The sequence below is a fragment of the Marmota marmota genome, unplaced genomic scaffold (genome assembly GCF_001458135.2).
Source record: "Marmota marmota marmota unplaced genomic scaffold, marMar, whole genome shotgun sequence".
In the NCBI taxonomy this organism is placed as follows: Eukaryota; Metazoa; Chordata; class Mammalia; order Rodentia; family Sciuridae; genus Marmota; species Marmota marmota.
In genome coordinates this window covers 25451482-25465256 of record NW_026000016.1, presented here as the reverse complement: position 1 = coordinate 25465256, position 13775 = coordinate 25451482, and the positions used below count along the sequence as shown (strand labels likewise).

The following is a 13775-nucleotide window of genomic DNA, read 5'->3' as shown; positions in this document are numbered from 1 at the left end:
TCTATAAGCTTCAGCAAAATAAGTTCCTTTTATGTCCTAAAGGAAAAGAACAAGATCTATATTAGGAATCCAGTCCCAAAGACTAGGGAGGATTTCCAAATCAAAGAGTTTTGAAAATTGTCATGGTTCAATTACTTAAAATCCCCAACTGAAAGCAGAGGGGTAGGTTTGAAAAGTAAAGTGAAGTAGGGCATAGTCATTCTGAAATGGACCTTCCACAAACTCCTTGCTGAGGAATCTAGGATTTCTTTAACAATAAGTTACACAGAAGTGTGTTTTTATTGTTCTTTTTTTTTTTTTTTAACAGACATGCCCTTAAGAACACTGTTGTGAGCTGGACATAGTTATGTGTACCACCTACTGGGAAGGCTAAGACAGGAGCCTAAGAGTTTAAGGCCTGTGTGGGCAACACAGTGAGACTCTTTCTAAAAAACAAACAAAAAACCCCTTGACTGTTGTGATACAGGTATGCAATGCATACATAATTTAAAGGAAAGGGGAAAAACTGAAGGAAAAATCATTTAAGTTATTTCAAACTGTCTAAACAATATTCAGAATAAGAATATGAATAGCTAAGGTGGAAATGAAAAGGGGAGATTCATGAGATTCATAAAAGAAATTATCAGGGCAGGCAGCTGAACAATGCCACTGAGACTTCTAGGTCCTTCCAAAAAAGATATTTCTGAAATGTCTTTAGGAATAAGTCTAGATCATAAAAGCAAAGAACTGTGTACATCATTTACAATGCTTACAAAATGACATATTTTGGGGAAAAAACTGACATGTTTTTCTGAATGTATTTTATGTATGACTTACAAAAAGTTTAGTAAATTGGGGATTTGGTGATTTTGTGTTTGGTTAATGTTCTTTGAAAGGTAAAAGAGGAGTAAAGGGAAGTAACAGTATTGTCCTGGCCCCTGGTGCTTAGGCTAGTGGACACTCTTCAATTACTGTATCTTCAACAAACAGCTAGGATAGCAACTCACAAAAAAAACTATTATTGAGCAAGATATGCCTCTCAGACACACAAGTAATAATATTTAATTATCTCCATAATCTTTTTAAAATTTCAATATAAAAGCTTAGAAAATATGCAATTTTAATCTGAAAAGAGATTACATTTGAAAATTATGTTTATACATAGTTTGCAAAATACTCAGGTTTATTCATCCTCTTAAATAGCTATGTATAGAAACCAGCAGTAAGCAATCTTTTCTACATAAAGTCTAATATCCCCAATCATTGTTGTTCAAATATACCACTCAACTCCAGCAAAACTAGTAAATAATTAAGTATAAATATAATAATCAAATAATTTATTAATAACAAACACTATTAATTATTAACCACTTATTAATAACTAATGAGCACTTACTGATAGGCTCTCCTAAGTGATTTATAAACATTAATTTAATTAATCCTCCCCACAACTCTGAGTTAGCTATGATCATTTTACAGGTGTGAAAACTGAAGTATGGACAGGTTAAGTAATTTGTCCCAGTCATCAATGCCTTCTATACAACACACAAGATATTCAATAAAACCACACACTTCCATCAATTCCATTTAGCTATGACTTACTATATTCTTTCAAAACTGATCTTATAAAAGAATTTTGCTTGTATTGAGATGTATCAATGAGCTAATCTTCAAAATAGTAGTTAGCTTTTTTTCCTTCTTGACTTTAAAATCCATTTTATTTCACACTTCAAACATTTAAGATAAAAATGTTATAGCTGAACAATAAGAGACCACTAACAAACTATTCTCACTTAAACATTTCTTCAAGTTAAGCAAAGGCAATAGCTTTTTATACAGAAATGTACTGAACTATGGCAAAATACCACCGGCCTTATTCATAACTATTTTAAGGGACCACACCCAGCTTCAGTATTAAAAAAGAAGTGAAACACTATTATTTCAGCTGTGGCAATAACTTTTAAAACATGTAGAATTTATTGATGTCAAAATCAAGTGCTTGCTACTGAAACAGTGTCACCTTCCTTAAAATGAACAGTTCAGAAAAGTGATAAAGAAGCACAAGTTCACATATGCCAGAGTGTAAGTATTGACTACTTTAATTAATGTACATTAAACCAAGCACTGAAGTGATGTTTGATTTTTAGAAAGACTTAAATCACTAGCATTTTATTCAAATTAATTGCTCATACCTAATATGATAAGAAACAGAAAACAGTATCATTTTTAGAGTATTAGCTACTTTAGTTTATCATTGCTAAGAAAATTGAGAGCTCTAAAGATCAGTTAAAGGAAAACATGGAATAAAAATGGACAATTAATGAGCTAAATTAATTTTGCTAAAATGTATTCAATTTATATAATGAATAAAATCAGTTTAAAAATAAACATAATTCAGTACAGTCTTACTTAATCCAGACTTAACTTTTAAATATTTAAGCAGCCACTCATCTTCCATCTAGCTGTTGGGGGAGAGAAAACACTGGGGTAGAGAGAAAGTGGAAGTAGAAAGGTGGAATCAATAAAACATAAAACAAGTATATAGTGCTGGGATTCTCATTACCACCAAGTTTGACTCAAAACAGGGAAAAACTTTCTAAGTGTCATGAGACAGGATGTTCTATTTTGTCCAGAAACTTACATGAGAAAATCTACTACACCAAAGTAGGGAATTCCATGGAATGAAAGCTTTTGGCAGCTTTTTGTTGGCCACTAAACCCAGTTGTTATAATGACAAAACTATTGAAAACTGAAATGAAAGCTAAGTGAACTAATCGTGAGGGAGGATCAAATAAGAATCATAAACTCTTGTTTTAACTAGAAATCTTTGAGAATATTAAAAATAGGAAATAAATGTGAAGTTTTTATTCTATCACCAATTAATATGGTTTAGACAGATTAGTAGTTCTGCTTTAGAATTCTTTAGATATAAAATAAACATTGGAAAAATATGTTATTCTCTTAAAAATTAGGATTTATTTTAATATAAAATAAATATCAGTAATCTAAGATCCAATAAAACATTTATTCATCAAATATATTTGAGAGCTCACTGTGAACTAGACAGCAAAAAGTTTCATAAAGAAAGCACTTTAGTAATAAGATTGGTTTTTAAAAACCAAAAACATTTTTCAAAGTTCCACTAACTACTGAATGGTTGGCATAATTATATAACTTGTCACTGCTATCAATACATGAAATAGTATAAGCATAAGAAATATAATTCAAAATAAAACAACATTTTTGCAAAGAATAAGGTTAAAAGCATTTTCTATTTTCCTTTTTGGAGAAAAATATAATTCAGTTTTCTCTCCAGCTTATGTACAGGCATAGTATTTAATGCAGATCTAACAGTATGTGTCAAAATTTCCTGTATTATGTTCTTTAGAACACTAGATCCAATGAAATATTCTGTAAAGAAAGGAGGGGAGCTTTTCAAAAGCAAATAATTTTTAAAATACTGCACAACCAAACTCTTTAAAATATCCAACATACACATTAGAATATTAAAAGTCCAGAGAAGTCACAAACTGTGTGCAAGTAATGCCTATTGGGCTGGGGATGTAGCTTACTGATATACAGAGTGCTTGTTTGCCTAGCATGAGGACCTGGGTTCCATTCTTAGCACAACACACAGACACACAGACACACAGACACACACAGACACAATCTATTAATTTTTAAGAGCCAGTGTTTCCCAGAACATGTCTTGAAGACCTCTCTTTTCTAATCATTATTAACTGAAGACTTTGATAATTTTTTTCTTATGGAACAATCATATAAGGCCTATACATCAATATGAGTGTTTCTGTCTGTTGTGAATATTTCACTTGCATTTTCACAGAAATTTAAACCTTTAAATGCATATAACTTGCCTTATATAGTAGAACAGAATGACTTGGGGTTCTTCTCCAAGACCAAGGAATAGACAGGCAGACAGAAGCTCTGTCTGTAGTTACACCTGGCAGCCAGAAATGCCTCCTAGGCAGGTATTATAAATAATATGTTCCTCAGAAATCAGGCTTCCAGGAAAGGAGGAGGTACAGACCACTTCACAGGTAGAGGTCACTGGAGTTTTAGGAAGGAAAGACCTTTTAAAGTCACTTAAGAGTTCTCTAATCTCTCATTTCTTATATAAGGAAAATCAGGCCCAGAGCCAAAGCCAGGATGCAAGACTTAAGTCTTCTGACTCTAGGTCTCAGCTCTCTCCTTTAGGTCCTGCAGTCTCCTGGATCTTTTGGAGTACAAGATCTGGGGGTCTTTATAACCAAAGACAAGCTGAACAGCTATAAATTAAAGAATCAATAGCATTATCAACACCAACTCTAGTCTCAGAATACTAAAGAAAATCAAGAAAAAGTTAATTTTTTCCTCATCACTTAACAAGGTTCATTTTTTGATATTAACCTGTTTGTTTTGTAATTTTAGAATGTTTTAGGAAGTCAAAAGACTTTAATCTCAGGCCATGTGGCTCACAGGTTCTACTCCTGAGCAACAAATGCTGGAGAAATCTAACTAACTGAAGGCAAACAGGTGACTAAAATATGGGATCATTGAAACTTTGTTACATTTTTTTATTTTGTCTTCATATTCATAACATACTTCATTAACTATTAATTTATGTACCTGGATATCTAAGATTCTATTCATCAAGATTTAGATATTTTAAGTCTTAATTCAATGATGCCAGCTGATCACTTCCTAATCAGCTCCTAGACAGATTTCACAAATCTTACAGAAGTGATATAGTGTATAGTCTTTGTTCCTTTCCTTAAGCATATCAGCTATTTCCTTTGTGATAATTATTTTCCAGGACTAAGATCCTAAGTCTCTTAAATCTATTGTGGATATTAGCACTTATTAAGGAAAAAGGAAAAACACCCTTTTAAATTGCAGTAACATAATTTTTTTTGAAGTAGATTTTAAATATTTTAAAAATACAAATATACGTGGGCAAGAAATACGGCTAACCCTCTGGGGGCTTTTTCTCCCCAAACTCCTGTAACTAAGAATCAATAAACACAGGCCTATGGACTAAAAACTTGCTTAGGTTTAATTAAAACAGTTATGCAAAAAATTACTCCCATTTCCCCTTGTGCAAAAAAAGAAAAGTATTAATAAGAGTGAATTAGGTCACTAGGGTTTTCACACTACCTTTTCTTAAGAGATGAGGAAAAGACTAACACATATTTTTCACTATCTACAAGATTAAAAATTGACTTAACACTAGTTACTCTGAGCCAGGAGAAAATGGGAGTTGTTTCCTCCCATTTCTTCTCTTCTTTTAGAATAAAGTTACTTTAAAGTATCCCCTTTTACATAATCTCTATCAGGGAATCAACTTGACATACAAAAATTTTAATTCAAGGAAGAAAGAACAGTACTGAAACATTTTGCAATCTTATATATTTATTTGGCTGACAGATCTGTACGCCAACTTCTTGACTTGAGCTAATTTTTTTTCCATTTGTTTTTTGGTTTGGGGGGTTTTGTGTGTGTTTTCTGTTTTGCTTTGTGAGGTGATACATAAAGAGTTATGAAAATTCAGAGTTAAGCATTGAGGTGGAATGCACTTATTCCAAATCCTTCTGTTTTTCCAAGTGACTCGGAACAAACTCCAGTCTTTGGGTTACCAATGCTTTTGAACTAAAGTGTGGATGACTTCCATTAGAGGTAAATAAGGCCTAAATAGTTAAGTAAAGAAATTTATTAAGTGATAAGTTATATATCTGTATAAATGTTCACTTAATGTTAGGCAAAGCATAATCAATCTGATTTTTTTTTACTTAAATATAACAGTTTTTCGTTTATTTTTCTGCTTAATGGACTCAAGACCAATTTCATTTGGAATTGAATATATCTAGATATTATTTGATGGTACCTTTTGCTCTTCTGTGAATTCAGAATTGTTGTGTTGAGCTTGGGCCTCTTTTTGTAGATGTCTTGCTAATCTGTAAGAAGAAAACATTTTTTTTTTTTAAACTGAAAGCAAACTATCTCAACTGCAACAAAGTAAAACAAATTAAATCTCTTAAAAACAATAAAGTGCATAATACTTTGTTCTGTTTTTGAAGTAATTCCACATTTTCAAGGCAAATCTACATTACCCTGAGAATCAAACTTTTTACAAAAAAAAAGTTTGTACAAAATAATGATGAAATAAGATACTTTTCATACCATTTCACTGGGACAAATTTCAGAATCTTAGAGCTGCAAAGAATCTCAAAAAGCACATAATTCAACTTTCTTTACTATGCACTAATTTCTTCTGTAAACAACCAATAAATAGTTGTCCAGATTCTACTTTAACACTTCCAGTGAGCACCAATAATAGTATCAACCATAGATATGTTATCATTCTATCATAATTAATTTCCCAATAAGATTTGCCCAAATCCAAATTACAGCCATGACAATAACTCCATCAAAATATGCTTTTGAAACATTTTTTAATGGAAAATAAAGAAAAGCCGTCCACCAATCAAAAACGGAAAATACTGCTTGCCCAGTTATCATCATATCTAAAAATGGCAGGAGGCCTTGAGTGAGTTTTCCAGGATGAATTTATGATGCTAGTCCAAGCTCAATGGTGAAGATACAAAGCTATTTTCTGAGACAGCAAAAGGCAAAGACTTACTCTTATGAAGAAAGAGAAAAAAAAAAAAAGACCAATTTTAGACACAGTATTTGATTAGACATGTTTCTAAACAAGATATAAAAATGGCCAATAAACACATGAAAAGATATTTAGTATCATTAGACATCAGGGAAATGCATATCAGGATCATAAAATAATTACTTAGCACCCATGCAGATGGATATAATTTAAAAAAAAAAGAGATGAAGAAAATAATAGGCGTAGGGAGAATACGGAAAAAACTGGAACCCTGATGCATTGCTGATGGGAATGTAAATTGGTGCCAGCCGTTGTGGAAAAGTTTAATATAGTTAAATACAGAGGAACTGTATGCTCCATCAAACTCCTAGATGGATATATCCAAAAGAACTAAAAATAAATGTTCACACAAAGCACATGTACACAAATGTTTACAGCAGCATTATTTGTAATAATCAAAAAGTCATACAACCAAAATGTCCATCAATTAATGGATGAACAAAACATGATACATATATTCAGTAGAATATTATTCAGTCATAAAGAGGAATGAAACTCAGATAATATGCTAGCTACAGTATGAATGAACTTCAAAAAGATTATGCTATATAAAAGAAGTCAGATGTAAATGGTCATGTTATATGATTCCATTTACATGAAATGTCCAGGAAAGGTAAATTCATAGAGAAAGAAAGCAGATGAGTGGTTGCCAGGATATGGAGAAATTTAGAATGACTGACACCAGGTATGAAGTTTCTTCTGGGAGTGGGAGAAATTTTTAGGAATTACAATAGTGATGGTTATAACACATTGTGAATACATTAAAGACCACTTCACTGTACACGTTAAAATAGTGAGTTTTATGGTATATGCTAAAAAATGCAAAAAAAAAGCTAGCAAAAGATTTTGAAAATAAGATTGCTATTCTGGTTGAGGTATGGGAGTAGGAATGGCAGCAAGTGCTAGCTAGAAAAGGCAATTAAAGAAGAGAGTTCATCACAGTTCCAAAAAACAAGTACTAGATAGGAGTTCTATTCTATGCAATCATATCCTTAAAGATCAAGTAGTATTCTCAATGGCCTCTATCCTCTTTATGAAAAGTCTGCATTCTTTATAATTAAGCAAGAAATTCTTACAAGAAATCTTAACATTTGCTAAGATAGCTCCACCATGTTACTTAGTCAAATTTTCATCCATTTACTTACTTGCTTCCAAAGTAGGAAACCACACAATATATTTTCCTAAAATGTCATTCATTGACTCATAGCCTCACATTTTTATGAATTCTTATGCAGGAGAAGGTACAAATAAATATGGCCCATTGTCCTTTTTCTGGATTTGCTTTCTTTTTTTTAACTCTTGCTGACCTATGTGGACTCTTACAGAAATTCATGGTCTATACACCCTTAGCAATGTCAACTATACATCCCTGAGTTCAGGGAAGTTATAGTGTAATAGTTTCTTTATTTGAATATTTCTACATATAATTTGCTAAGAGTGGCTATCAACCTAAGCAGGATTCTTTCTTTTTCTTTAAATAGTTTTGTTTTGTTATTTTTTTAGTTGTAGTTGGAACCAATACCTTTTATTTTATGTATTTATTTTATGTGGTGCTGAGGATGGAACCCAGTGCCTTGCACGTGCTAGGCAAGCACTCTACCAATAAGCCCAAGCTCCAGCCCCAGCCCCTAAGCAGGATTCTTGTCAGGAAAAAAAAGTATAGCTTTCAACTCCTGTTTTTTTTTTTTTCTTTCTTTTTTTTTTTATTGGTTGTTCAAAACATTACAAAGCTCATGACATATCATCTTCCATACATTTGATTCAAGTGGGTTATGAACTCCCATTTTTTACCTCAAATATAAGTTGCAGAATCACATCGGTTACACATCACATCCACATTTTTACATAATACCATATTACTCCTGTTTAAATACTAAAAATCAGGGCTGGGGTTGTGGCTCAGTGGTAGAGTGCTCACCTAGCATGCACAAGGCACTGGGTTCAATCCTCAGCACCACATAAATGTAAAATAAAGATATTGTGTTCATCTAAAACTTAAGAATAAATATTTTAAAATAAATACTAATAATCAGAATAAAGGAGACTAAATTAAAACAATCCTGTTTTCAAAAATTAGGCAACAGATTGGGAGGAAATACTATAAAAATAAAGAACTTTTATCTGTAGTACATAAAGAACACCTACAACTCAATAGGTAAGAGATAATTCAATTTAAAAATAAGTAAAAGATTTGAACAGACATTTCACAATCAAGATTTACAGAGGGAAAAATAAGCATATGAAAAGACATTCAACATTATTAGTCATTAGAAAAATATAAATTAAACCTATAGTTAAGTATACTGATAATGGCTACAATCAAAAAGACAATAATAAATGCTGCTATACAGAGAAAAAGAAAACCCCTTCATACTGCTGGTAGAGATATAAAATGGTACACCCAATTTGGAAAATTTGACAGCTACTATAAAAAGTTACATACTTAACATATGACTCAGCAATTCTACTTATAGGTATCTATTCAAGAGAAATGAAGAATATGTCCACATAAAATATTGCACATGAATGTTCAGTGCAGTTTTATTGATAATAACCAAAATTCAAATGTCAACCAACTAAGGAGTGAATAGGCACATAAAACATGATACAGCCATACAATGTAATCCTGTAAATTCACCAATAAAAGGGAATAAAATCATAATACATGCTATGACATGGAAATATGCTAACTGAAAGAAACTATATGCATAAGATCACGTATTAGATGCTTCAAATCATATGAAATGTCCAGAAAAAAACAAATCTATAGATAGAAAATATAGATCAGAGGGAGTGGTTGCAAATGGGCACAAGGAATCTTTTGAATGTGATGAAAATGTTCTCAAATTTGATTGTGGTGATGACTGCATGACTTTTACTTTTAGAAATCAATAAATTATACATGTAAAACTGATGAACTTCATGGTATATAAAGCATACCTGAGTTGTTTAAAGAAAAAACTTTTTAAAGCCTCAGCAAACCCCCCCCCCCACACCTTCAAAATCTAAATCCACAAAAGATTGTATCATTTTAAGACAAAGTGAGACCTGATTTTGTCTACTGTGAGAAAATCTACATGTTCTGGATTTTAGATGAGCAAATGTAAGAGTCGACATTCTACTAGTAAAGGTGAGAAACCTATCAAACATTCTTCTCTAGAGACTCCTCTCACAAGTAAAAGAGTATTATTCTCAAGGGGGAGTTTTAAATATATGTTAAATACATAAACAAGTGACTGATGGAAATCCCACATGATTCCAGACACAAAAATTAGAGCTTTTCAACCTGCAGCAAAAGGATAGTTTTTCCTCTCAATTTGTCCCAAGCTAATATTTTTGTAAAACACAAAAATATGGTCAAGATGTCAAGTTGCTTTAAAGTTCCTAAATGTTAACTCTTTATTTCTTTCTTTATTTTGATGCAGACCAGCAGGTTTGTGGACCGGCCCCAATGCATGGACCACACTGTAAGCAGCAGAGACAAAGCTTTCTAAAGATGACTAAAACCAGGTATTACTCAGTCTTTAAATTCATCTACTCATTTAACAGATATTTATTGAGCATCTGTGTGTTAGAGAAATATCTCAGGAGCGATTCTGTGGAACCTCTTACTCTGGACAAGCTTCTATTCCACTACACCACAAGTTAAGAGTCATGTATGCCCAGGTAGCTGAAAGAGGTAGCCGCTGAATGGAGATATTGTTTTTAACTGGCCATGTGTATTCTGAATAACAATTTTAATTTGACATTTTTTCTTTAAATCTTCTAATAGTATTTTGGCATCAGCTCATTAATGCTACAATGTACTCCTGAATCCATACATTCAATAGAATGTGATAATTATATAATATATAAATTAAAAATTATGTCTTAGTAGTACTCTGGAACACTAAGTTTACAGAAGAGAACAGAACAGATACTGCCCCCAACCCTCAAAGAACTTATAGTCCCTTGGGGAAACAATAAGCAAAACAAATACATAAAAAATATTTTAGATGAAGTTTAGATTGTAATAAGTCCTGTAGGAAAAAATTAAGCAGGAGGGAGGTAGGAATGGTGGGAAAGGGAAGGGTCAGTGGAAAGAAACAGACTAAATTAGAAGAAAGGAAAAAAAAAAAAAAAGCAGGAGCGGGGAGAGGTGCCAGAGGGGATGTGCCAGAGGATGGAGTGGGGATGGACAGGAGGCTTTGCACTTTTAGACAGGGTGGCCAGAAAGGACCTTGCTGAAAGAACATTATTCGAACACAGACCTGAAGAGGAAAAGCCCTAAGGCAGAAGTGTGCTTCAGGAAACAGCAAAAGTATGGGAACATTCACTTTTGTTCTTCACTGACTGAAGTGCCTTATTGGTCTAAAATGTTCCAGTAAACTCGGCGCTTTGGGGTCAGATACCAAATTTTATTCATCTTTCTCCTCCCAATCCTCATTGTTCAATGATGAAATTGTTTAAGTTATAGTATTCTCACATTATGGCAGTAAAAACATTCTCTTCCCACCCCTAAATCATGTTGACTATAAAGACATCACTGCCTACTTAATTAGGAGTCACATTTATCCTAGACTTTCCCTCCTTCACTCTAGATATCCAGTGACTAAATCCTGTCAATGATCATTCACATCATCATTGTGGTCCTCATTGGTCTCTTTTGCTGTAGCCTTTCTTTCCAAATAGTTCTTTCAAATGCAAAATATAATTTGCCTTTATTTCTGAATATATTCGAAAATTTAAACAAACTCATTTTTACACGTGGCCTGTATGTCTACAAAACTGAAGTCAATCATGACATATTTCTATTGAAATTTACACTACAGTTTTTATAATTGGAAGACTACTGCGAATCCTGGAGTTCAAAGGATAGGGCTGAGATCCAACAATAGCTTTGTATGTGCCTATTACCTTCATTCAGAAGTTTCTAGAAATTCCGACTAAACAGCTTGCATATTCGATTTTCCTTTGTAATTTCAATTAGACATGGTATTCTTCACTTTCCATTGGGAGGTCTGCTGCTCAGTGCCCACAGCTGCTAAATCCCACAGTATCACAAGTAAGAGGCAGCTTTACATTTCAGGCTATGCAATTTTCACTATCATATAGGATAAGTATACATAGATGCTAACTGGTTAGCATATGGAAGGGTGTGTTCACCAATGAAAGAAATCCTGAAATTTGTCCAATTCACTTACAGAATAACTCTATCAATGCTTTATCAAACAAGCACCTTAAGCATTTATATATTAGAGAACACCAGATTTGGAGTGAAAAAAAAATTCCAGACTTCAGTGATATCATTTTGCGATTGTGAGTAATCTGTTAACTTGAATTTCAGTTTCCTTATTTTGTAAAATGAAAATAATTATATTCACTGGACAGTTGTAAAAGCAAATGAAATCAAGTGGAAGTGAAAAATAAGTGCCAAAAGTTGTTAGGCACAACCAGATATCCCAGAGCACAGTTGTTTTCAGGTACTTTTTGAAACTACAGGCAATTCAAAGTCAGAAAGATGGGGTAGAAAACATATACACATCTAAATTATGTTGGTGGTCAGATAAAAACAACTATTGTTCAGGAGAACAGAAGTTTTGGATTTTCCAAGTACCGATTTTGTATTCTCTCCAGAAGGTGTGTGTGGGGCGGGGGGTGGTGGTGAATTTTACTCGTGCATGATTTCATATTCCATGAAACCTCAAACAATAATTTGTTTTAAACCAATAAGCAAGTAATGGCAAGTTTGGAAACAATAGCATTTTAGTAGGCAGTTCTTAAGTTCAGTAATATGTTCAAGAAATTAAACAAGGTTTTTATACATACATAAATCTTGTCTTTTCATTTTAAAACCATCTTTAAAGTTTTTGGGCCAAAGCAGAAAGGGCAAAAAAAAAAAAAAAAATCAGTCTTAGGTTGATAAAGGAAACTGGTACCCACATGTACCCTGAGGCTATACATTATACACAGGAAAAGGAGGAGGGATCCTAGGAGGGAGCGGCAGCTCCTGTGCGTGGTCTATTAATTCACATTTTGCTCTCTTCTGTTCACATCCTGCGCGGACTCCACCCAAAGAAACCGAGCGAGGGGGTGGGTGGGACTCACAGTCCAGCAAATAACAGTCCCAGAAACCGAAACGAAATCGAGGTGGAATTGTGAAAACACGGCTCACCAGAAAGTGGGGGGGAGAAGGAGCGCAAGAGCAGACCCTTCTTTTGGCAGAAGGAGAGGCATCCCTGGCCCTCGCTGCTTCCTGGGGGTATCCAACTCCTCTCTATCAAAACCAGTTCCCTCCTCTCCTACACATGGGAGGGAGGAAGACACACACAGAGAGCAAGGCCACTCATGCCTGGAACGTGGGCGGAGAACGCACAAGTATTCCTTCGAGATTCAAAGAGAGATTGGGGGGTGGCAACCTGGGAGAGGCGGAGGAAAGGAAATTGACCGCCGAGCTGGGGGCCCCGGGAGACACTCAAAGGAGCTAAGTAGGTAGCCTGTGAGAGCCGGCGCCCCAGCTAAGGACTACTACCTGTTGAATGGAACTGGTCTCGTGGAGGTGGAGGGGAAAGAAGGGCGAGACACCCCAGGGAGCGGACCCTTCTCCTCCAGAGCAGCCTCGCGGGCCAGTGGGATCTCAGTTCCCCGTGCAGGGGGCCCCGCCCTGGGAAGCCTTGACTGCAGACACTGTGATGAGAGACACCAACAGAAACAAGGGGGAGGCGGCCCACTGCAGCCGGTCTGGCCCGCTCCCGCGGTTAGTCACTCACATCTGATACTCGTCTATCGCCTCCACCAGCTGGCCCCAAGAGTCGAAGTCGGCGCCTCTCCTAAAACTGGCGCCCCAGCGCTGCAGCAGACTCCGGGTCACCTCCGACATGGCCGGTCCCCACCCCGTCCCCTCCCGCCCCTACCCAGCAAGGCCGGGCTCTAGGGCGCCATCCTCCCCGGGCCTGGCCCCGACATTAACAGAGCCAGGAGGAACCGCTAAGGCCACCACCGCCACCCGCCGAGGAGCCGCCCAAGCCCATTTGCCGCCACAGCCAAACTTTGCGGCTCCGAAGCGGCCGCCCCGCCAAGGCCCCGCCCCCGAGGCCCCGCCCCTGTTAGGTTGAGGCCGCCCCACTCCGCCGAGGGCCGC

The 13775-nt window shown here is 35.3% G+C and overlaps 1 protein-coding gene across 5 annotated transcripts in view; it reads right to left on the bottom strand.

Moving 5' to 3' along the window:
• The window catches only part of Aida (axin interactor, dorsalization associated), a 46563-nt gene extending 32833 nt beyond the window's left edge, over positions 1 to 13730 (bottom strand). For 2 of the 5 annotated variants that reach the window (XM_015483615.2, XM_015483616.2), the window contains exons 1-2: positions 13405 to 13730; positions 5861 to 5930 (exon numbers count right to left, since the gene is read on the bottom strand). In XM_015483615.2, the coding sequence (XP_015339101.1) occupies positions 5861 to 5930; positions 13405 to 13514 (180 nt within the window). In that variant the 5' untranslated portion in view covers positions 13515 to 13730. The remainder of the gene's footprint in view (positions 1 to 5860; positions 5931 to 13404) is intronic. The other 3 variants (XM_048809334.1, XM_015483614.2, XM_048809333.1) reach the window with 3 other exon arrangements.
• Between the last annotated feature and the right edge of the window lie 45 nt (positions 13731 to 13775).